The sequence below is a fragment of the Heptranchias perlo genome, chromosome 1, assembly GCF_035084215.1.
Source record: "Heptranchias perlo isolate sHepPer1 chromosome 1, sHepPer1.hap1, whole genome shotgun sequence".
Taxonomy (NCBI): Eukaryota; Metazoa; Chordata; class Chondrichthyes; order Hexanchiformes; family Hexanchidae; genus Heptranchias; species Heptranchias perlo.
Window position 1 is genome coordinate 41,268,088 of NC_090325.1, and position 26,049 is coordinate 41,294,136.

At 45.4% G+C, this 26,049-nt stretch overlaps 1 protein-coding gene across 1 annotated transcript in view; it reads right to left on the reverse strand.

Moving 5' to 3' along the window:
* Positions 1-26,049, reverse strand: part of LOC137323130 (A disintegrin and metalloproteinase with thrombospondin motifs 12-like) — a 556,042-nt gene that overhangs the window by 370,605 nt on the left and 159,388 nt on the right. The window contains exon 4 of the mRNA XM_067986912.1: positions 1,013-1,057. Coding sequence (XP_067843013.1) covers positions 1,013-1,057 — 45 coding nt within the window. The remainder of the gene's footprint in view (positions 1-1,012; positions 1,058-26,049) is intronic.

Consider the following 26,049-nt stretch of genomic DNA (forward strand, 5'->3'; position numbering starts at 1 on the left):
TGTAAATAACTAAAGCATAACTGCAGAGTTCTTAGAATCATTTATTTCTTCGTTATATGATTTGCTGAAACAGTGATTGATGCATTGGTTAGGAGAGATTTTGTTAATATATATCAAAATAAATAAAAGCAAAATACTGCAGATGCTGGAAACCTGAAATAAAAACAGAAAATGCTGGAAACGCTCAGCAAGTCAGGCAGCATCTGTGGAGAAACAGAGTTAATTCAGGTTGAAAACCTTTCAGATCATCGACCTGAAACGTTGGCCTTGATTTTAACCTACCCGACGGGCGGGAGTCGGTCGGAGGAGGAGGAGGAGGGGTTAAAATATTGGGATCGAGCAACCCGACTCCATTCCCGCCCATTTAAATTTTTACAGACACAAATCAGGCCATCGATGAGGCTCCCGTAAAAGTTAGGCGGGGCCTAATTAACATTCAAAAGTCGCGGCCCAAAGACATCATCTGCGCCACGCCTTAAATTTAACAGTGAATGAAAGGGAGGCCCGCGCTATGGGATTCCTGGCAGATCCAAGGCGGGAGGTGCCGACTGGCCAAGGTAAGTGCTGAAAACCAGCTCCTTTTAGCACACCTTGTGGGCCAGGAGGAGCAGGTGTTCTACCCCCACAAGGAAGCCTTCAGTCCCCAACAATCCCAATCATGGCCCTGACGTCCACGCTCCCCCCACAGCCCCGATAGTGGCACCGATGTCCTCTCGTTCCCCTCCCCCCCAACCCTGATCGCCGCTTGGAGCCTTCAGCCTCTACTGACTGCCGGGGACCTTCCATACATGTCCCAGGCTGCGACCTCCTGCCGCTTATTTGCACTCCCGCCTGCCAGCCACGCTGTCAATTTAACTGGCTGTCGGGCGGGAGTCTGCAGAAGATTACTTAAATGAGGCTCTGCCGTTAAGATCGGCAGGACCTCCACGTCCCTGGCCTTGCTGGGTTCTTCCCACACTACCACGCTCCCCCGCTCCCTCCCTGCCTCCCCGTTAATATCGGGGCCGCTAACTCTGTTTCTCACTCCACAGGTGCTGCTGAGTGTTTCCGGCATTTTCTGCTTTTATTTCAAAATAAATAAATGCTGCTCCAATTCAGCAACACATTATAAAGCTGGTTGTGCAAAACCAGGTGATCCAGTTATAGCTACTATTCAAATCTGATTTTCTAAAAATTTCCATTTAGGCCCCGATTTGCATACTTTAATGAGGCTCCCTCCTGCTTCACACAGGCGCCTGGGCCGCCCTTGTAAAGGCCCCAGGCAAAATGGTGGAGATCAGGATCGGAGCGGTAAGGGGGCGGTAAGTGCAGCATTCCGATTTTAGAGCCGCTATCCGTCTGTGGTTGTCTGGCGATCCAAGTTAAAATCGGCCCTCATATCTCTCACCATGTTCAATTAACAGCTATCATCTCTTAGCTCATTAGCTCCAACATCTTCATCAATTGACCTTCTTAATATCATGAAACTTTGACCTTAAAATCTCCTACTGCATTTCCTACATTACAACAGTGACTACATTTCAAAAGTACTTCATTGGCTGTAAAGCACGCTGGGATGTCCTGAGGTTGTGAAAGGCGTTATATAAATGCTTCCAAGAAGCTCAATTTCTCTTTCTTTCCCATCAAACACTCCTCTCTATAAAACCCAAGTCCTCACAACAGTTTAATACTGCTCCCACATCTGAGTTCCTCTTTTACCCTCTCGGGCACTTACAAGAAAAAGACTGTCTCACAGACTATCCTTCTCTAACTTCCAACCCCTTTCTCCATTATAAGTTTTCTTGACTTTATCTTTTTTATCAGCACTATCATAGTCGTTGCTCCTCTGACCTTTCCTCTCTTGTTCCTCCTAAGATCCAAATGTTCCGATCCCCATGCTTTTCCGCCTCCCTCACTCTGTTGATATTATACTCCTCAAATCCCTCAGTCTTCCTTTCTTCCTGCAATCTACAGGCATTAAAGCCCAAGCTTGGCATTATCCAATAACTACTTGATTTATCTCATCTTCTTTCCTACTTTGTGGTGTACTGCACTATGGCCTTGGATCTTCACCAGCTTCTTTAATAATGAAAAAATCTTAGTAACAATTCACATGCTACAATTTCTACTGTGAGCAGAAGGAAATTTGTGACTTCATTTTCGAATGGCAGTGTTCACTAAAACTTTAATTTAACTTGTGCTCCCATAACAAAATGACTGATGGTAACATTAGGAAATCAATGTTAACTGGAAGAAAATGTCATTTTTGCAAGCTCCAACAGTGGCATTGAATATACTGTGGCCAAAGAAACATACATTTCATTATTGCTGTGTGTGTGTGGGTACAGTACTCTCCTGCTTAAAGACTATGGAGACTGTCAGTCACCTCCATCAACACCTGTACTTTACAATTTATAGATCGTGACCCACTTCTCCCATTCTGCTTTCTGCAGTGATAAACTCCAATCATTTACTCTGAAGCCTCTGAGGTCTCTTTCATTCCTGAATCTGGTTGAACAACTGATGCTTATCCCGTTTTGCACTGTTCCAATTGGAGGCAATGAAAGCTCACTGCAGGTGTTTCCTCATAATTACTGTGCTAAAGTGAGTGTTGAAGGTTTTTTGGCAAAGTTTTTTGTTCAATGCATCCTGTCTCTGGGATAAATACAGCCAGCAAATTAAGTTTAATTGGAAAGCTTTAAGGGGCTATTACCAACTACAGTAATTCCAGCATTCTCTGTTTTAATATGGACAGGGTATGCTATTCTCCTTTAATAAGCAAGAAAATATAAGCCAGTATCACTGCAGATTAAATCAAGCGGTACAATACCATGTCATTATACCCCATCATTATAAACTGAATCTGCAAAACCAGCCCATGACAGCTGCCATTAAAATGTGACAGGAAACAATCCTTTTTTCAGCAATAAATGGAGATGCAAAAGAAAAATTTCTCAACAAAATGGTAATATTTCATTGATAACCTACGGAACAATCTTTTGTATTTTGACAGATTGGACATTCTTGAATTTAAATGTTAGCATCTTGGATTTTTATTTCCAGTCAAAAAGAATATTCTACAATAGCCTACTTGTCCATTCAGTAGACTGTCAGACTGTCATTATAGAGCTGCATGACTGCCAATCTAAAGTTGAATAGATAAAAAATATAGTTAGATCTTTTGAAGAATACCATGCAAATTCCTCAGGATGTAGCAGCAATCTTTTTTTGTGAGATGAAGCCTCTACATCACAGTCATCATCAGCCAAGGTCTGAGGAACTAAACCAATTTGTGAATCTTGCTACTACTCAATTCACAAGTCAATCATGGACAATCATTGCATGGAGGACTGGAAGCATCAGTAATGTCTCTCTTTAAATTCATTCTCGGGATATTGGTGTTGCTGGCAAGACCGACGTTTATTGCCCATCTCTAGTTGAGGGAGTTCCAGAATTTTGATCCAGTGACAATAAAGGAACGGCGATACATGTCCAAGTCAGGATTGTGTGTGATTTGGAGGAGAACTTGGAGATGATGGTGTTCCCACGCACCTGCTGCGCTTGTCCTACTAGGTGGTGGAGGTCGCAGGACTAGGTGGTGGAGATCACGGGTTTGGGTAGTGCTGCCGAAGAAGCCTTGGTGACTTTCGACAGTGCACCCTGCAGATGGTACGCAATGCAGCCACGGTACGCCGGTGGTGAAGGAAGTGAATGTTTAAGTTGATGCTTGGGGTACCTATCAAGTGGACTGCTTTGTTTGCATGGTGTCAAACATCTTGAGTGTTGTTATAGCTGCACCCATCCAGGCGAGTAGAGTATTCCATCACAGTCCTGACTTCTGCCTTGTAGATGATGGAGAGGCTTTGGGGAGTCAGGGGGTGAGCCGCTCGCCACGGAATAACCAACATGTGACCTGGTCTAGTAGCCACGACATTTATGTGGCTGGTCCAGTTCAGTTTCTGGTGAATGGTGACCCTCAGGATGTTGATGGTGGGGGATTAAGTGATGGTAATGCTCCTGAATGTCAAGGGCAGGTGATTAGGTTTTCTCTTAGAATCATAGAATGGTTACGGCACAGAAGGAGGCCTTTCGGCCCATCGAGCCTGCCTCGGCTCTCTGCAAAAGCAATCCAGCTAGTCCCACTCCCCCGCTCTTTCCCCGTAGCCCTGCAAATTTTTCTCCTTCAGGTACCTATCTAATTTCTTTTTGAAAGCCACAATTGACCTTGCTTCCACCACCCTTTCAGGCAGTGCATTCCAGATCCTAACCACTCTTGTTGATTGTTATTGCCTGGGATTTGTGTGGTGCGAATGTTACTTGCCACTTATGAGCCCAAGCCTGGATGTTGTCCAGGTCTTGCTGCAGGACTGCTTCATTATCTGGAATTGCAAATGGAACGGAACACTGTGCAATAATCAACGAACATCCCCACTTCTAACCATACAATGGAGGAAAGGTCTTTGATGAAGTTGCTGAAGATAGTTGGGCCCAGGACGCTGTCCTGAGGAACACCTGAAGCAATGTCCTGGGGCTGAGATGATTGGCCTCCAACAACCACAACTATCTTCCTTTGTGCTAGGTATGACTCCAGCCACTGGAGAGTTTTCCCCCTGATCCCCATTGACTTCAATTTTACTAGGGCTCCTTGATGCCACATTTGGTCGAATTCTACCTTGATTTCAAGGGCAGTCACTCTCACCTCACCTCTGGAATTCGGCTCTTGTGTCCATGTTTGGACCAAGGCTGTAATAAGGTCTGGAGCTGAGTGGTTCTGGCGGAACCCAAACTGAGCATCGGTGAGTAAGTTATTGGTGAGTAAGTGCCGCTTGATAGCACTGTCTACGACACCTTCCATCACTTTGCTGATGACAGAGAATAGGCTGATAGGGCGGTAATTGGCTGGGTTGCATTGTCCTACTTCTTGTGGACATAACGTACCTGGGCAATTTTCCACATTGTCGTGTAAATGCCAGTGTTGTAGCTGCACTGGAACAGCTTGGCTAGATGCACGGTTAGTTCGGATCACAAGCCATCAGCACTACAACCAGGAAGCTGTCGGGCCCAGCAGCCTTTGCTATGTCCAGTATATGACAATATATTTCCACACCGTTCACCTGACGAAGGAGGAAGCCTCCGAAAGCTTGTGGAATTTAAAATAAATTTGTTGGACTATAACTTGGTGTTGTAAAATTGTTTACAAATGTCCAGTATACTCAGCCATTTCTTGATGTCACATGGAGTGAATCAAATTGGCTGAAGACTGGCTTCTGTGATGGTTGGGATCTCGGGAGGAGGCCGAGAAGCATTATTCAATCACCACTTCTGGCTGAAGATGGTTGCAAACGCTTCACCTTTGTGCTGGGCTCCGCCATCATTGAAGATGGAGATGTTCATGGAACCTCTCCTCCCATTAGTTGCTTAATTGTCCACCATCATTTGCAAGTGGATGTGGCAAGACAACAGAGTTTTTACCTGCTCAGTTAGTTGTGAGATCGCTTAGCTCTGTCTATAGCATGCTGTTTCACTGATCAGTATGCTTGTAATCCTGTGTTGCAGCTTCACCAGGTTGGCACTTCATTTTCATGTACACTTGGTGATGCTCCTGGCAAGCTTTTTTACACACCTCATTGAACCTTAAGCAGCTAACTCCTCTTATTGGATCTTCTCATTACACCTTTGCAAATCTGTGCACTGTTCGTTATGGAAAGACCAGCGTGCAATATTTTAATGAACAAGGATCAAGTTCAAACATGACACAGAGCTTGTCAACATCTCCGGAGAGAACTGATGAGTTAGCGTGTCTTGGTGTGAGCCTTCACCTGTTCTGACAAAGGATCGGCTCACGAATCATTAACTCATATGTTCTCTCCATAAATGCTGATTGATCTGATGAGTCTTTCCAATACTTCTTGTTTTGGTTTCAGATTTCCAGCATCTGCAGTTTTTTTGTGGCTTTTTGATAACACAGAGTTTTCCAAAATACTGGCTACATTCCAACCCTCAGCCAACGCTGCCAAAAACCTATTAAAGCCAACTTTCTTGGTGCCATCCCAGCCTGAGCACTAGGCAGAATCAGTACATCCAAAATGCGCTGCTCCTATCCAGCCCCAAAATACTGGCTGGTGTTCCTGTCCCAGGCAATTTAAATGGCCCAGGAACAGGCCATCCCCTCTGACAGGCCTCAGCACCAATGTTAGCAGCAGAAAAATCAGGGTCAGCTGCAGCCCTCTCAAGCCTGCAGCTGCAGGTGTGGCCATGGTGTTTTGGATATCAGCAATCAGAAGGTCCTGATTCAGTAGCAAGATCCTGTGGGTGGGGGTGGGGGGGGAAGCCCTAAAAATTAGGACCTATATGCAATAACAGTCTATCCCTGGAACCCCTGTGGTCAGTAGAAGTACAGAAGCAGGCCACAGTGTCATCTTCTTTAGGTGCCACTACACTGATACACCAGGGAAATGACATGGGAGGCAGAAAACACCACTTTCCGCATCTTATGCAGACACAGGCCAGACTTCACCTCCCCAGAAAGCCTTTGAGATCCCGGGGCAGAAACCCAGCCATCTGGGTCTCTGTCACTTTTTTCCTGTTCTTTATAACTGTGGAATTGAGCACTCACTAGACACAAGGATCAGAGGAATCAGCTCTATTAACTGGTCATTCATTTCAATATTGTTTGAAATATCTTGCTGTCTGCAAAGTAGCTACCCATGTAACGATAGTCATTACACCTCGATCTAAATCGTCGTATGTGAAATACTTTGAGATCTTTCTGAGATGTAATAAAACATTGTGTAAATGCAAGTCTTTCTTCAGTTTTTGTGACAGTAATTCTCAATGATATTGGGTTGTAAATGTTACACAGGGATCTGTTGTAACTGAATTAGACTCTTAAATTAAGATTATAAGATGGGTGCAGCTTACATCAGAGTGATTAGAGATGGGTTTTGCATGGACACAAATTAAAGTGTGTAATTTATATCCAATTTTTCGAGGACAGCTCATCATCCTAATTATAGATCTAGTTCAGATTTAGACAACAGCAGGAAGCATATCAGCAGTGGAAGCAAAAAAATTGAATGAAAGCAAAATTTAAAGGAATTATGACAATTAAAGGGGTGTATCACAAAAGGGTGACAAAAATTCTGAAAAACTTTAGAAAGGCACAATTTGTATCCCAATCCATTAGCAGCCTTTGCCAGTGGCTGAAGGAGCAGGGAACTAAGAAGCAAATTGAAAAAACTGAAGGGAAAGTAAATCCAAGGTGCAGGTAAGTGAGGGAGCAGCTCAGCAATTGATTCGTTGTTCGATGACTGCTGAAGTAAGGATTGTTGCCACATGAGGTAACTTCAAGAGGAGTTGCCTTCTGTCCCACTCCACAGCACAATCGCCGCAGGCCAGCACTGCAACATACCTGGAAGGGGGTGGAGTCAACCGAGTGGCACCAAGAAGCCCGAGTAAAATTGAAGTCAATGGGAATCAGGAGGAAAACTCTCCAGTGGCTGGAGTCATACCTAGCACAAAGGAAGATGGTAGTGGTTGTTGGAGGCCAATCATCTCAGCCCCAGGACATTGCTGCAGGAGTTCCTCAGGGCAGTGTCCTAAGCCCAACCATCTTCAGCTGCTTCATCAATGATTTTCCCTCCATCATAAGGTCAGAAATGGGGATGTTCGCTGATGATTTCACAGTGTTCAGTTCCATTCGCAACCCCTCAGATAATGAAGCAGTCTGAGCCTGCATGCAGCAAGACCTGGACAACATCCAGGCTTGGGCTCATAAGTGGCAAGTAACATTTCCACCAGATAAGTGCCAGGCAATGACCATCTCCAACAAAGAGAGAATCTAACCGCCTCCCCTTGACATTCAACGGCATTACCATCACCGAATCCCCCACCATCAACATCCTGGGGGTCACCATTGACCAGAAATTTAACTGGACCAGCCACATAAATGCTGTGGCTAAAACAGCAGGTCAGAGGCTGGGTATTCTGCGGCGAGTGACTCACCTCCTGACTCCCCAAAGCCTTTCCACCATCTACAAGGCACAAGTCAGGAATGTGATGGAATACTCTCCACTTGCCTGGATGAGTGCAGCTCCAACAACACTCAAGAAGCTCGACATCATCCAGGACAAAGCAGCCCGCTTGATTGGCACCCCATCCACCACCCTAAACATGCACTCCCTTCACCACCGGCGTACCATGGCTGCAGTGTGTACCATCCACAGGATGCACTGCAGCAACTCACCAATGCTTCTTCGACAGCACCTCCCAAACCCGCGACCTCTACCACCTAGAAGGACAAGGGCAGCAGGCACATGGGAACAACATCACCTGCACGTTCTCCTCCATGTCACACACCATCCCGACTTGGAAATATATCCCCGTTCCTTCATCATCGCTGGGTCAAAATCCTGGAACTCCCTTCCTAACAGCACTGTGGGAGAACCTTCACCACACGGACTGCAGCAGTTCACGAAGGCGGCTCACCACCACCTTTTCAAGCGCAATTAGGGATGGGCAATAAATGCCGGCCTCGCCAGTGACGCCCACATCCCATGAATGAATAAAAAAAAGTCAAGTTTCAGTCCACAGCTGACCATTAATGTCACATGATGTGCCAGTCCTGTGCTGTATATTAGCTGCAGGTGTCATTACTGCTGATGATGCAGCTCTGCATCTGAATTTCTGATGATACAGACCCTGTGAAGACAGTTCTCTACGGTTGCTGTCAGCTTGGTATGCTAGGACCTGCAGGTGCAGTTGGTGGCATTTTGTGAGTGCAGCCAATCAGGGTATGCCAGCTGTGGATACCGTGGCGGCCTTTTCTCATGCAGTGCACGGCACACTGGATAAATGATTATGGAGAATCGAACATTCCACTTAGTCGGGCCTTCACATGTCTTAGTGACGGCATTGGGTCTACCGTCTCTGCTTCCTCTATGAATTGTAGCTTCTGCCTGCGCCAACAGTCTGCCAAACTGAGTTTGCTTTTGTCTGTCAAACTGAGTTTGCCTTTGTCTGTTGATGTGTATTGGCACAGAATACCTCTAGTGCAGTCTGGCATCCCTCTGTTTGTCCTCCTTCTGAAAATCAATGATACAGTGGAACTGCCAAGGTGCTCTGTATAAACTGATGTGGAGATGTCAGTGATGGACTGGGGTTGACAATTGTAAACAATTTTACAACACCAAGTTATAGTCCAACAATTTTATTTGAAAATTGTTGGACTATAAATTGGTGTTGTAAAATTGTTTACAATTGTATAAACTGGTGGGAGGAAAAATGCAGCCCCACAGCAAATGGCATAACCGGAGAGACGAAGTACTCGTCTACAGAAACATACTACCAATCTAAATCTTTAAATGTTCTTCCATCTTCTCTAGAGCTCCTAGCAACACTGGTTTTACGTGGATAGGAGCAGCAAATAGTGTACGAGGCAGAAAGGTCACAAAATGGGCCATATGACATAACTTACACTCACAAATCAGGCAAACATGATCGGGAAATCTAGGCTCAAGCCACTGCCTTAGTGTTTGTGTACTAAAATTTCTGGCAGGAAGAACAAGGCTCCAGTTTGAAAAGAACAGGCAATTTTTTTTTTAAATGTCAGAAAGTTACTGAACTGGGCCAGGCAACAGCTTGTTTCGTTTCCCCCCACCTCACTGAACCAGCCAAACGATCTTATCCTCTGATCAGTTCACTTCATCCCCACATGAAGTTCTCTAAGCAGGAGACTGACGCTGGTGTACCACAAGATAACACAACTTAGAATTTGAAAAAAAAATCAGTATGCTGCAAAATTCAATCTAAATCTTTCACCTGAAGTTGTGCTACCTTTCAGTACTTTCTGAAAAATTATTCTTTTTTTACACATACATTTGATGTCCACCACAAAATAGACAGCAGTCAACTGCACAGATCAGAATCACCAATTTGCTACAATAAAGTTCATTTTATGTGAGAGTTTGCTAGATAGAATCATAGAATCATAGAATGGTTGCAGCACAGAAGGGGGCCATTCAGCCCATCAAGCCTGTGCTGGATCTTCGTAAGAGCAATCCAGTTAGTCCCATTGCCCCGCTCTTTCCCCGTAGCCCTGCAAATTTTTTCTCTTCAAGTATTTATCCAATTCCTTTTTGAAAGCCATGATTGAATCTGCTTCCACCGCCCTTTCAGATAACGCAGTCCAGATCATAACTACTCGCTGCGTAAAAAACTTTTTACTCATGTCGACCTTGGTTCTTTGCCAATCACCTTAAATCTGTGTCCTCTGGTTCTCAACCCTTCCACCAAGAGGAACAGTTTCTCTTTATTTACTTTATCTAAACCCTTCATGATTTTGAACACTTCTATCAAATCTCCTCTCAAACTTCTCTGCTCCAAGGAGAGCAACCCCAGCTTCTCCAGTCTATCCACGTAACTGAAGTCCCTCATCCCTGCGACCATTCTAGTAAATCTTTTTTGCACCCTCTCTAAGACCTTCACATCCTTCCTAAAGTGCAGTGCCCAGAATTGGACACAATACTCCAGTTGTGGTGGAACCAGTGTTTTTTAAAAGGTTCAACGTAAATCCTTGCTTTTGTACTCTATGCCTCTATTTACAAAGCCCAGGATCCCGTATGCTTTTTTAACCACTTTCTCAATCTGACCTGCCACTTTCGAAGATTTGTGTGCTCTCTCTGTCCTGCACCCCCTTTAGAATTTTGATGAGTTTATAATGACTCTTCTCATTCTTCCTGCCAAAATGTATCACTTTGCACTTCTCTGCGTTAAACTTCATCTGCCATGTGTCCGCCCATTCCACCAGCCTGTCTATGTCTTCTTGAAGTCTATTACTAACCTCCTCACTGTTTACTACACTTCCATGTTTTGTGTCATCTGCAAATTTTGAAATTGTGTCCTGTACACCCAAGTCCAAGTCATTAATATATATCAAAAAAAGCATATTTGTCACTTAGCCAATTTTGAATCCATGCTGCCACTGCCCCTTTTATTCCATGGGCTTCAATTTCACTGACAAGCCTATTATGTGGTCCTTTTTCAAACGCCTTTTGAAAGTCGATATACACATCAACCGCATTGCCCTCATCAACCCTCTCTGTTACCTCATCAAAAAACACAGTCAAGTCAGTTAAACACGATTTGCCTTTAACAAATCTGTGCTGGCTTTCCTTTAATAATCCACACTTGTTGAAGTGACTATTAATTTTGTCCCGGATTATCGTTTCTAAAAGCTTCCCCACCACCGAGGTTAAACTGACTGGCCTGTAGTTGCCGGGTTTATCCTTTTTTGAACAAGGGTGTAACATTTGCAATTCTCCGGTCCTCTGGCACTACCCCCCCATATCAAAGGGGGATTGGAAGGATTATGGCCAGCATCTCTGCAATTTCCACCTGCACTTGCCTCGGCAATTTAGGATGCATCCCATCCATGCGGGATTGCAAAGAGGTGTTCAAGATTATGAAGGGTTTTGATAGAGTAATTAAGGAGAATTTTTTTCCACTGGCAGGTGGGTCAGTAACCAGAGGACAAAGATTTAACATAATTGGCAAAAGAACCAGAGGGGAGATGATGAGAATTTTTTTTTACGCAACAGGTTGTTACAATCTTAAATGCATTGCCTGAAAGGGTGATGGAAGCAGATTCAATAGTTACTTTCAAAAGGGAGTTGGATAAATACTTTAAAAGGAAATATTTGCACTATGGGGAAAGAGCAAGGGAGTGGGACTACTTGGATAGTTCTTTCAAAGATCCGGCACAGGCACAATGGGCCAAATTGCCTCCTTCTGTGCTGTATCATTCTATAACATGATAGGAAAGTAACGAGACAAGAGAAATATGTGCTGTATTTTAATTGCACTCGATTATACTTTTAATTTCCTAAAACTGTTAAATACAGTTAAAACCACTTATGTTTGTCACTGGTGGCACCTTGTCTCCAGTGCCACAAGGAGAAGCGACTTGTTGAGGTGATAATAGTTGGCACCACGTTTACAGTAAATCAGGGGTGGCCGACTTTTCAAAGCTCAACAGTCAGAAAAAGAAAATTGGACTTGACAAAATGTTCAGGTTCTTATACATTACAGCTGATATCCTGGGAAAGTGGTCAAACGTGGGTCTCCACTGCTGTCAGCTTAACAGAGGGAGGTCATTGATATTCTGGAGTGCTGCCAATGGCACAAGAACGATGGATCTGAACTTCAGCTCAGGGTCAAGTGTTTTAAAATACTAGTATGGCACTCTCTGGGCCTCAGGGATTCACCTCAGCACCAACATGAAAACAAGTGTGTGATGCACTCTGGCCCTTGGACTCCATGAAGGAGAGGCATCAGCTCAATACGATCAATTAAAGCATTCGTAGCTCATCCTGTGGGGATTTCATTCCATTTGCCTTCATCTTCGTTCACTTCTTTTGCATCATACCAGGACAGGAGGATAGCAGGTCATACCTCTTTTTTTTAAACTGAGTTTTATTTTAAGAAAAAGTATTTTATAGAAGATTTCACTTCAGCCTTCACTCTTCAAAAGGAATTCAGTAAAACAGCATGTGACATCTCAGAAAATTTCAGAATTTGGGATATTAAGCTGAAAATTTACAATCCATTATCAGTGACAAATAACATTTTTGAAGCTAAAATCATCTTGACCTTGACAGACAGCAAGATCACCAGGTTTTATCATACCATTTTACCTGCCCCTGTTCTCTTGATGCCACTCTTCTCTCAGGGGGTGATTTTAAACCCCTAGAACGGGTGGGCTGGGGACGGGTGGGAGTTGAAAATAGTTGTTTTTTGGGTCGCGTCTGCAACCCGGCTTTATTTCTGGGTTTAACGTCGGTGCATAAAAGTACAGGCTTCCCACTGGGAATGCAAAGTTCGACAATTTTACGGTTGCAACCCAAAAAAACAAGTTTCAACTCCCACCCGTCCCCAACCCACCCGTTCTTGGGGTTTAATATCATCCCCTCAGTGTTATTGCTTGTGAACCACACTGCCCACTGCTCAGTGCTCTTCAGAAAATCCCAGTCAGGTTTTTATAGTCCTGCCCTCATTCTAGTCCTGCTTGTAAAGCAGTGGAGTCAATTCCCACTAATGCTAATCCCTGGAAATATGGCTTCCAATGAATATGGTGCTTCACTCTCCCTGGTTATAGCATATATTCCTGCGAGCACCCTCAAACAGATAACCATACTACTGTTGGTCATATTCAAAGGTCAAAGAGCGACAGCTCCACAGTAGAAGAGCCACACATGCTCACAAGCCATGTTTTGGCCACGGCTGCACTAAATAACTTAAGAACATAAGAAATAGGAGCAGAAATTATCATTACCAACAAGCCGGGGATCAACCCTGGTTCAATGAGGAGTGTAGAAGAGCATGCCAGGAGCAGCACCAGGCGTACCTAAAAATGAGATGCCAACCTGGTGAAGCGACAACACAGGATTACATGCTAAACAACGGAAGCAACATGTTATAGACAGAGCTAAGCGATTCCACAACCAACGGATCAGATCAAAGCTCCGCAGTTCTGCCACATCCAGTCGTGAATGGTGATGGACAATTAAACAACTAACGGGAGAAGGAGGCTCTGTAAACATCCCCATCCTCAATGATGGCAGAGTCAAGCACGTGAGTGCAAAAGACAAGGCTGAAGCGTTTGCAACCATCTTCAGCCAGAAGTGCCGAGTGGATGATCCATCTCAGTTTCCTCCCGAAATCCCCACCATCACAGAAGAGAGTCTTCAGCCAATTCAATTCACTCCACGTGCTATCAAGAAACGGCTGAGTGCACTGGATACAGCAAAGATGATGGGCCCCGCCAACATCCCGGCTGTAGTGCTGAAGACTTGTGCTCCAGAACAGGCTGCGCCTCTAGCCAAACTGTTCCAGTACAGCTACAACACTGGCATCTACCCGACAATGTGGAAAGTTGCCCAGGTATGTCCTGTCCACAAAAAGCAGGACAAATCCAATCCGGCCAATTACCGCCCCATCAGCCTACTCTCAATCATCAGCAAAGTGATGGAAGGTGTCGTTGACAGTGCTATCAAGTGGCACTTACTCACCAATAACCTGCTCACCGATGCTCAGTTTGGGTTCCACCAGGGCCACTCGACTCCAGACCTCATTACAGCCTTGGTCCAAACATTGTCAAAAGAGCTGAATTCCAAAGGTGAGGTGAGAGTGACTGCCCTTGACATCAAGGCAGCATTTGACCGAGTGTGGCACCAAGGAGCCCTAGTAAAATTGCAGTCAATGGGGGAAAATTCTCCAGCGGCTGGAGTCATACCTAGCACAAAGGAAGACAGTCGTGGTTGTTGGAGGCCAATCATCTCAATCCCAGGATATTTCTGCTGGAGTTCCTAGGGCAGTGTCCTAGGCCCAACCATCTTCAGCTGCTTCATCAATGACCTTCCCTCCATCATAAGGTCAGAAATGGGGATGTTCGCTGATGATTGCACAGTGTTCAGTTCCATTTGGAACGCCTCAGATAATGAAGCAGTCCATGACCGCATGCAGCAAGGCTTGGACAACATCCAGGTTTGGGCTGATAAGTGGCAAGTAACATTGCCAGGCAATCACCATGTCCAAGAAGAGAGAGTCTAACCACCTCCTCTTGACATTCAACGGCATTACTATCACGGAATCCCCCACCATCAACATCCTGGGGGTTACCACCGACCAGAAACTTAACTGGACCAGCCACTTAAATATTGTGGCTACAAGAGTAAGTCAGAGGCTGGGTATTCTGCGGCGAGTGACTCACCTCCTTTCCACCATCCACAAGGTACACATCAGGGGTGTGATGGAACACTCTCCACTGGCCTGGATGAGTGCAGCTCCAACAACACTCAAGAAGCTCGACACCATCCAGAACAAAGCAGCCCACATGATTAGCACCCCATCCACCACCCTAAACATTCACTCCCTTCACCACCGGCGCAACATGGCTGCAATGTGTACCATCTACAGGATGTACTGCAGCAACTCGCCAAGGCTTCTTCGACAGCACCTCCCAAACCAGCGACCTCTACCACCTAGAAGGACAAGAGCAGCAGGCACATGGGAACAACACAACCTGCACGTTCCCCTCCAAGTCACACACCATCCCGACTTGGAAATATATCGCCGTTCCTTCATCGTCGCTGGGTCAAAATCCTGGAACTCCCTACCTAACAGCACTGTGGGAGAACCTTCACCACAAGGACTGCAGCGGTTCAAGAAGGCGGTTCACCACCACCTTCTCAAGGGCAATTAGGGATGGGCAATAAATGCTGGCCTTGCCAGTGACGCCCACATCCCATGAACGAATAAAAAAAAATAGAAGCAGAAATAGACCATACAGCCCCTCGAGCCTGCACTGCCATTCAATAAGATCCTGGCTGATCTCCTACGTTAACTTCACTTTTCTGCCCTATCCCCATATCTCTTGAATTCCTTAATGTCCAAAAATCTATCGATCTCAATCTTGAATATACTCAATGACTGAGCATCCACAGCCCTGTCGGTAGAGAATTCCAAAGATTCACAAACTTCTAAGTGAAGAAATTTTTCCTCATCTCGGTCCTAAACAGCCAACCTCTTATCTTTAGACTATGACCCATTGTCCTAGACTCTCCAGCCAGTGGAAACAGCCTCTCAGCATCGACCCTGTCAAGCCCTCTAAGCATTTTATATTTTTCAATGAGATCACCATTCATTGCAGTTCGGTAGCTCTCGGGTACAGTAGCATAGTGGTAATGTTACTGGACTAGTAAACCAGAGGCCTGGACTAACAATCCGGAAACATGGGGTTCAATTTTGAAATGGTGGCAGGATGGCAGCGGGGGGGAAGGTAGGGGGTGGTCAATAGGCACACGGCAAACCTGAATAATAAAAACTTACCGTTCCCTACTCGATCGCGACTTAATTGGTGCCCCTTAACCTTGTTTCCGGATTTGCCGTCCGAAAGCTGCGCAGTGGGCTGCGCATCCACATGACAGGCTGTCAGTTGGAGCATCTAGATTTGAAGGGCCAGTGCTCCAGTTGATTTTGCTGAAGCAAAGAGCCAGATGACCCTATGGATCAGCACAGGGGCAATGCTGCTCCGAGATTCAGTGATGCCTCACTTGAGGTGCTACTGGTCGGGGTGGGGAGGAGGAGGGAACTATTTTACCCCGCCAACAGGAGGAAGCCTCTGCCACCAAGAAGGCCTGGCTCGAGGTGGCAGAGGAGGTCACGAGCAGTAGCAACATATCCCGCACTTGGGTCCAGTGAAGGAAGCGTTTCAATGACCTAACTAGGTCAGCAAAAGTGAGTACACTTACTGAATCTCCTGCATTTCGTGTTCCACATCACCACCCACCCCAACTCATTCTGCACTGCCAAGACTACTCTATTACATCAATCCTCACACCCACTTAAGGCTCATCCTCAACTTATCTTCACTTCCTGAGCACTTTCTCACCTCCCCATTTGTGACCCCATCACTACCACTCACCCCAATCCTGATCCAATGTGATGTCTCTGTCTCATACTCACCCTCTGATGCATCTCTTTCATTGTCAGCCTCACCCAAAACAATGCAGTCATCAGCTGGCCACTTCGCTATCACTCACTCACACGTTGTACTTTCTCCTCTTCTAGAAGAGAGTGCAAAATGCACACAAGAGGGCCACAACAAATAGTGGTCCTCACAGAGGCGGAGGAGGAGGCCCTGCAGATCAGCCGCACCCTCGAGTGCCTGTCTGTTGGGGACGCTGAGACTGGCACCCCACAAACATCTGGTGACACAACTTTAACATTCATCACACACATGAATTGATGTTAACAATGCTTGGCATGTTGAACACCTCAGTATGCTCATCGCAACATGACACACCTGTGATGATGCTTAATATTGCCTTCTGTTCTCATACAGGCCATTCAACGACTGCAGTGACAGCAGAGGGTGATTCCTCAGAGGTGCTCCCGGACTCTGAGGGTGCACTGTCACATCTTAGCGAGCCATCCACCAGTGCAGATACTCACACCTCAGTGGTTCCTAGTAGTCAGTTAGTTGGGTTGGCACCTGGTGAGTCAGCACACACAAGTGAGCATGAGCAGACACTGGTGGCAGGGGCAGCTGTGGAGAGTCTGCGTCGGTGGGCGCACTCCTCACCAGGCTCTGCTCAGATGGACACAGATGCTGAACCCCGGGGGCCATCCCTTAAAAGGAGAATGATCGAGGGACAGCAGCACATTTGCGCGGTACTGGAACAGGTGCCATGCGCACTCTGCACAATAGCGCAGAGGATGGAGGAGTCCAACTCCTGCATTAGTGGAATGGTGGCACAGGTACAGGAGGGGATCTCTGGGATAGTGTCGCAGGTAACTGTGGAAATGTCTGAGATAGTGTCGCAGGTAAGTGCGGGAATGTCTGCGATGGAGAGAAGGCTAGCCTCCGTTAAGCTTCAAGCATTGCTCACAAATGAGTCCATTCAGGCCGTGAAAACGGCCTCAGGGTGAACAACATTCTGCCACCTTAAACAGGCAGACAGAAACTTTACAACTGGTCTTCCAAAGCATCATATATGTCCTCCAAACTGTTCTCCAGCAGGGTGATAGGAGTGATGTGGGCCTGGCCCGGGAGAGGGATGATGGCGAAGGGGGACATGGAAGTGGGGAAGCCACTCAAAGCACTCCCACGTCTCACCCGTCGCCCCCCTCTCAACCAGTACCCGCACTGCTACCTCCTCTCCAGGTGGGCGAGTCTGCCCCTACATAGGTGCAGGTGGAGCAGTCTTCGAAGGTGCCCTCAAAGGCTCCAAAATCCAGATGGCATAAGCCGAAAGCATCTCAGCAGTCCAGCCATGGACATGAGTGACCTGCCACTACCTCTGCTTCAGCCACAGGGGGTGCACCACGTAGAAGCAGTAGGAAGAGAAAGACTAAGGATTTGTGATCATGAAGGGTATGCACAAGGATGTCGGACAGACTGTCATGTTTTTCATTTATAATTGGTTTTTGTTCAAGTCATATTAAATGTTATCATTCTCACCACTACTGCCACGTCTTGCCCATTCTTGACTACCTTTTGTGATAGGGCCCTTTCATGTGCCTCATCATGAACGGTGACACTTGATGCCACCCAGTGGGTGAGTTTACATTGGATGTATGTGTAGTTGCAGGACAGTTTTGTGCCGGGGAGGGGGGTGCGGGCTGGAGTTGGCGCTGCTCTTTCCAGGTGGTGTGAGGACTGGTCTCTTCTCACTTTCTGATCTTATGAGATCCGTTCACATATCAGTGACCCTCTGGCCTCAGGAATAGCCAGGTGAGCTGCTGCTCTGCCCATGGGTTCAACCTCCTCCTCCTCCTCCTCCTCCTCCTCCTCCTGCTCCTGCTCCTCCTCAATGTTGATGGCAGACATGGATGTTGGATGAGGGCATGGGGCCTCCTCAACCAGTACCCCTCTCTGTTGCGCCGGACACAACACACTAATATAATGTGACCCACTCTTGCTGGTGCGTATTGAAACGCTCCCCCAGAACGATCGAGGCACCGAAATCGCATCTTCAGCAGCCCTATCACATGTTCAGTGACAGATCTGGTGGTGACGTGGCTGTCGTTGTGTCAACACTGTTGCTCGCTGATGGGGTTCCTCAAAGATGCCATGAACCACATGTGCAGGGGATATCCCTTGTCCTCGAGGAGCCAGCCCTTAAGGGTGTTTGGTGCGTGGAAGAGGCCCGGGATGTTGGATTTCCTCAGAATGAACGAATCGTGGCAGCTGCCAGGGAATCTGGTGTACACGTGAAGAAATCTTTTGCGGTGGTCACAAACGAGCTGAGTGTTGATGGAGTGATAACCCTTTCTGTTGATGAACAGTCCTGGCTCGTGTGGAGGTGCTCGGATTGCTATATGCGTGCAATCAAATGCATCCTGTACCCGTGGGAAGCCAGCCAGTGGAATCCCACTGCCCTCTCCTTCTGGCTGAGGTTGTCCATGGGCAAGTTGACGTATTGCGAGCCCTGAAACAAACCGTCGGTGACCTGCCTTATGCACTTGTGTGCAGACGACTGAGAGACCCCAGCGATGTCACCGGTGGCACCCTGGAATGATCTGGAGGCGAAGAAGTTGAGGGCAGTGGTCACTTTAACGGCGACAGATAATGAGATATCGCCAGGCCCAGCTGGGAGCAGCTCGGCATGAAGGAAGCTGCAGATGTCTGTGACCAATTGGCGACTCACTATCAGCCTCCATATGCAATGCTCCTCAGAGAGGTCCAGGAAGCTGAACCTCGGTTTGTAGACCCTCTGACGAGGGTAGTGCCTCCTGCGACGTCGCTCCCTCTGTTGTTCCCATCTGTGCTCTTGTGCAGTGCCTGTGGCACATCACTGTGTTGTGGAGCTACAAGTGGCGGAAGTGCACGCCGTGCCTGACGAGGATGGTGATGTTCCTTGTCCTCGGATGTACTGGTGAATGCAGCCATCGCGCCCCCCCATCCTGATGGTGTCAGTTTGAGGGGGTCTGAAAAGTTGGTAAATATGTGTAAACAGAACAATTCTGAGTGTAAACCAAGAATTTTCAGTCTAAACATAAAGATCTCCCAGCCAAAAGTTTGTCTGAGAGAACTGAGTGCCCTGCTGCAATAACTCACCATTTATCCCCATCTGTCAAACAGGGATTTAAATGTCCAAATAGCTGCTGGCTGAAACACAACTCGTTCCCCATGGCGTGTTTCACACAATGTGGGAAACACACTGAGGCAGCGTTGAAATCGCTTGCCTTCACTATTAGTTCGATTTATGCACATTTCAAGTACTTTAAGTGCTTGAATTCCTTGTTTAAATATCATCCCAACAGCTTTAATTGCCGGCGGGTCTTCCGGGTTCGGGAACGGCGTGTGCACCCAGATGATTCTGGGTCGTGCACATCCTTAGGCGTATTGGAGCCGGGATTTCTGCCCGCTCCTGGAAATCCCGATTTTCTTCCCCGCCCCCAACGCACCCGCAGTTCCATTTTAAAATCGAGCTCATGAGTTCAAATCCCGCCACAGCAGCTGGGGAATTTAAATTCAGTTAATTAAATAAAATCTGGAATAAAAAGCTAGTATCAGTAATGGTAACCATGAAACTACTACATTGTCGTAAAAATCCATTTGGTTCATTAATGTCCTTTAGGGAAGGAAACCTGCCGTCCTTACCCGGTCTGGCCTATATTTGATTCCAGACCCACAGCAATGTGGTTGATTCTTAACTGCCCTCTGAAATGACCTAGCAAGGCACTCAGTTGTACAATCCCACTACAAAAAGACATAATAAGAACACCTTCACCACATGGGCCGCAGCGGTTCAAGAAGGCGGCTCACCACCACCTTCTCAAGGGCAATAAACGCTGGCCTTGCCAACGACGCCCACATCCCATGATTGAATTTTAAAAATTCTTCTAAACTCCAGAGAATATGGGCCCATTCTACTCAATCTCTCCTCACAGGACAACCCTCTCATCCCAGGAATCAATCTAGTGAACCTTCGTTACACCCCCTCTAAGGCAAGTATATCCTTCCTTAGATAAGGAGACCAAAACTATACACTGTACTCCAGGTGTGGTCTCACCAGAGCCCTGTATAATTGCAGCAAGGCCTTATACTCCAACCCCCTTGCAATAAAGGCCAACAGACCATTTACCTTCCTAATTGCTTGCTGTACCTGCATGTTAACTTTCTGTGATTCGTGTACAAGGACATCCAAATCCCTCTGACCACCAACACTTCTTAGTCTCTCACCTTTTAAAAAATATTCTGCTTTTCTATTCTTCTTACCGAAGTGGATAATTTCACATTTCCCCATGTTATGCTCCATCTTCTCGCCCATTCACTTAACCGGTCTATATTCCTTTGCAGACTCTTTGCGTGCTCCTTACAGCTTACTTTCCCACCTAGCTTTGTACTGTCAGCAAACTTGGATACATGACATTTGGTCATCTAAGTCATTGATATATATTGTAAACAGCTGAGGACCAAGCACTGATCCTTGCGGCACCCCATTAGTTACCTGCCAACCCGAAAGTGATCTGTTTATTCCTACTCTCTGCTTTCTGTCCATTAATCAATCCTCAATCCATGCTAATGTATTACCCCCAATCCCATGAGCCCTAATCTTTTGCAACAACCTCATGTGTGGCACCTTATCGAATGCCTTTTGGAAATCCAAATATACTCCATCCATTGGTTCCCCCTTATCTACCCTGCTAGTTATACCCTCAAAAAACTCTAATAGATTTGTCAAGTTTGCTTGTGAAGCCCTGCGACATTTTCACAATGCTGATTCTTTCATATGTTAGACTTATAACCTGGCCCATTTGCTCGATAAACACAGCAAACATAAATTGAACCTGCCAAGTCAGCACATTCTGGACTCATTACGATTTCTCAACAGCAAATTAACAACAATCTCAATACTTTTATTAATCCTGCTTAAAAACTTTTTTGCCTCTGTAACAGCGGGGAACTATGGTGAAACCTTTCCATAATAATATTTGTTGTCATGATAAACTGTTAAAATACAAGGGAAGAAAGTAGCTGGTGAAGCTACAGGTGAAGTATGAGGACAGACACTAGAAACAGATGGAGACAAGATCAACAATTACAGATCAATTACACCCAAAACCTAATTCATGCCAAGACCCGCTGCTGTTATCATGACTCATCACTTCGATTTGCCTGGGTGTGTTAATGAAGCTGTCCTGTCTACACTGATGAATAACTCGAATAAACAAGCACTAATAGATACATGTGGTGATTCTCAAACTTAAATTATACAGTTAGCGAATGCGACTGCATGCTGCATGTGCAATATATCTGTGTGGACAGACAGGCCCAGAAATTTGGGAGCACCCATTTCTGGGCACGTGGTGGGGAGTGGGAGGGGGGAGCAGCAAAGGGTACGATCCCTGTGGCAGAATAGAGAGGTCCGAGGAGCCCCGGATATTGGACAATGGACCTAATTAATGTGAAGCCGGTATGGCAGGAGGAGCACTCTGCCGAAAACTGAAGGAAGGTCGGTCCGCTGTTAGTATCGCAACGGGGGGGGGCGGGAGAATCGCCCTCAAGGGAGAGCTCAGGGCTTTAGGTGCCTGCGAGATGGGCGCTACATGATGCAATTTCACAGACTTTAAAAAGAATGATTCTTTTATAATATATCTGCTAACAATCACAGATGGTGAGCAGTATGGGAGTGGATAAACAGAGGGGGAAAACGGCCAACAGGAAAAGGAATAATATTTCTGCTGCTCTGTGGGGACTCACTGTCAAATGTCTGAATGCATCTAAATCACCAGCACCAAGGAACCTAACCCTTGGGTGTGCTTCGTTCCTGGTGATGTTCATTTGAAACTCACAGTTCAAACAGCTTATGATGGCAAATAGTGCTTGGATTTAGGAAACATAAAGGGTGAACCTGACCGCTTTTCCCCATTATAAATTTGACAAAGTTAACACATGAAAGGCTATTAATTAAACTCAAAGCTGTGGGAATTCAGGATAAACTCTGGGAATGGATAAGAAACTGGCTGAAGGGTAGGAAATAACAATAGGGTAGAAACTGGTCTCCGTTGCACCTCTTTTTTGGCACAAAATACACATTGGGGGGACCAATTTCTGGGCGCGTTCTCCTGTGCCAGATTTCCCTCGGTTTTGATAGCCGGCAATGTCTGAGTGCATGGGATGCCTGCCTAAAACAGACGTTAGGCCTCGTTGAATATGTTAATCAAGGGCCAATGCCTGTTTTACGACCCCTCTGCCAAATTCGGTAGAAAATGAGTGGGGCATGCTGAGTTAAGTTTTTCCAGATATACCGTGGCATAACCAGTGGTCCAAATTCAGTCAATATTAACGTGGGTCTAGATTTTGAAGTCTTAGGCCCCGAAAATCTTTGGGCCTACTTTGCTGCCGGAGCAGGCACCACTGACCTTCGGTATCAGGGTGGGCTCATTTCATGAACATATTTTCAACAAGTGAAGAGTGCCCCTCCTGGCTCTGCAGCAATACTGCTGGCCACTGCCAGTCCATGCTTGACCCCCTCACATTCACCTCCCCTCCACCAGTACTTCCCTGCGAGCTGGCTCGGCATCCGATTTTGAAGAGGCTCTGACGGGTGAGCTGTATTGAGATGTCCGATTGGTTTCCACAGCTAGCCGGTTTTATGGAAATGAGGCCCACTTTTCAGCGAACTTTGTGCCCCCCTCGTCGAGCGCGTATTTCAGGCGTGTCATCCACTTAGCGCCAGGCCAATGAGTGCTTGTTAGAGGAGTTATGTTGGAGTGGGGGAAGTACTGAGTGGGGTGTCTCAGGGCTCAGTAGTGGAACCACTACTCTTTATAATTTGCATGAATGACCTGGATTCAGAAACTCAAGACAAAGTGGCCAAATTTGCAGATATTACTAAGCTAGAAGGAATCGGAAGAGGCAGTTCATAAATTACAGAATGAGTTGGACAAAGTATGCAAGTTGGCAGATTGAATTTAAGTCAGACAGTACAATGCGCTAACATAGGAAGGAAAAATAGATGATGTGCATGCTCCATGAATGGTGTTGAAATAGTTAAGAATGAAGTTGAAAGAGATCTAATGGTTTAGTAGCTAAACTCGTCCAACCAATGCAAAGCAGCAATCAACAAAGCCAATAGGATGTTAAACTACATAGCCAAAACAGTAGAATATAGGTCAGAGGAGATAATGATCAAACGTTATAATGTATCCAGTTCTGGTCTCCAAGAAACAAGAGAGATATTCTCCAGTGTCAGGGGTCTGAGATATGAGGACAGACTGAATAGATAGGGCTTTTCAGCTTGGAAAGAAGGTGTTTGAGAACTGATATTATAAAGGTATACAAGATTGTTAAAGGTATGACAAAAATTAACCTGGAATACTTTTAAGTTAAACCATGAGACTAGAACTAGGGGATTGAGGTTCAAACTAGTAAAAGGTAACTTTCAAGACCGATAACAAGAAATTCTTCTTCACACAAAGAGTGATCAACATATGGAATAAATTTCCAGAGAGACTAGTAAAAGTTAAAATCCTGGAATCATTGAAATAACAATCTGATTTTACAATAGTGGGATGTTAGTATCTCTCTGGAGGGGTCAACTAAGATGAGCCGAATAGCCGCCTTCATCTTGTGATCTTGTATCTGTCGGCTGCTACCTTGCTCATGGACCTGGTTGAGTGTCACAACAAAATCACAGCAGAGACCAACTTTACAAACAAATAACAATGTTTAACATGATAAAAGGAGAAAAGCACAAATCCTGTAAATCTGAAGTAAATGGTAATTCACAACACAATGCTTTTGTTCTATTCATTAACCTTTCTTTCCAATGCTTATTTATCTAATGTGCATTTCCAGCATTACCTGCTTTTATTATAACTATAGAAATGCTTGAAATATGCCACAGAAATGTCAGGTAACAACTGGTGCACTCTTTGCCATGGAGGTCCCTTTGCTAACATTAACAGAGTAGAACCATTTCATTTCTTCAAGCATTAAACAGAAAAAAAGTTGAAGACCCACAGATAAGCTCTTCAAAATACTAGTTTTTAAAGAAATTTAAAAATAACTACCCGGAGGAAAATATTGTGCCGAGAACATTTCCCATTTAAAATACCTGATCCATTAATATTCATAATGATTTAACAGGAATATTGTCCTCATAAAAATATTAATATTAGTCTCTTGAATGCCACAAAATATTTTCTGTTTTCATATTATGTACTTTCTTAACCTAATATATTCTGTCATTACTTTCACAAGATAAGTATGATTGAGGAAGATAATTCAACCCATCCGAGCTCATCCATCCACAGATAACCGAGAGATTCCCCATCAAAACATCCAACTGTTTCTTAAAAGACATCAGTGTATTTGGCTTCTGCGTACCCTGTCATAAAATCCATCCCATGCATGATCATTCTGGATGTGAAGAATGACCTTGTGACATTGGACCTATTGACGTTTGAATCTGTGAGTTAGACTTTCAACTTACCGCCTGGGCATCAAACCAGCATTGTGGATTGGCCACCCATTATATAAACAGCTCGATTTTAATTTCCATAGATTGCTATAACGGTTGGACGTTCTGCAATGCCAGTTTTATGGCTGGCGGTAAGTTGAAAATCTACCCCGCTGTCTCCTTTTCCTATTGTTATGGTCTAATTTGAAGTATGTTCCTGATTTACCTTTTCTATATCATTTTCTATCCTATATGACTCTATGATGTCCAACTCTCAGTTGCTTTCTTTCAAAACTAAAAAGCCCAATCTACAAATGCAAATTTGACCAATATCCAATGAACTTCTGAACCCAAGTCATTAATGTAAGCTAGAAACAGTAGGATCTCCACCATTGATCCCTGTGGCACTTCACACAGCAATTCCTTCCAATCTGGCATTGCACCTTTAATAAGTACCTGCTGCTGCTCCCTACCCTATAGTCAATTTCATATCCAATCCCAGGTTTTACTTTGAATTTGCTCCAACGTAAGTTCAGATAGAAACATTTATAAAGGTTTCTAATAATAAATGTTGACGGTCAGTTCTAGAGATGTAGGGGCCTAACTTTGTTAGCACCCCAAACCGGGTGTAATCCGAAGAAAGGGTATACTTGCCATAGAGGGAGTGCAGCGAAGGTTCACCAGACTGATTCCTGGGATGGCAGGACTGTCATATGAGGAGAGATTAGGTCGACTCGCCCTGTATTCACTCGAGTTTAGAAGAATGAGAAAGGATCTCATTGAAACATATAAAAATTCTGACAGGGCTAGACAGACTGAATGCAGGGAGGATGTTTCTCCTGGCTGGGGGGTCCAGAAAAGGGGTCACAGTCTCAGGATATGGGGTAGGACATTTAGGACTGAGATGAGGAGAAATTTCTTCACTCAGAGGGTGGTGAACCTGTGGAATTCTCTACCACAGAAGGCTGTGGAGGCCAAGTCACTGAATATATTTAAGAAGGAGCTAGATAGATTTCTAGACACAAAAGGCATCAAGGGGTATGGGGAGAGAGCAGGAATATGGTATTGAGATAGAGGATCTGCCATGATCATATTGAAT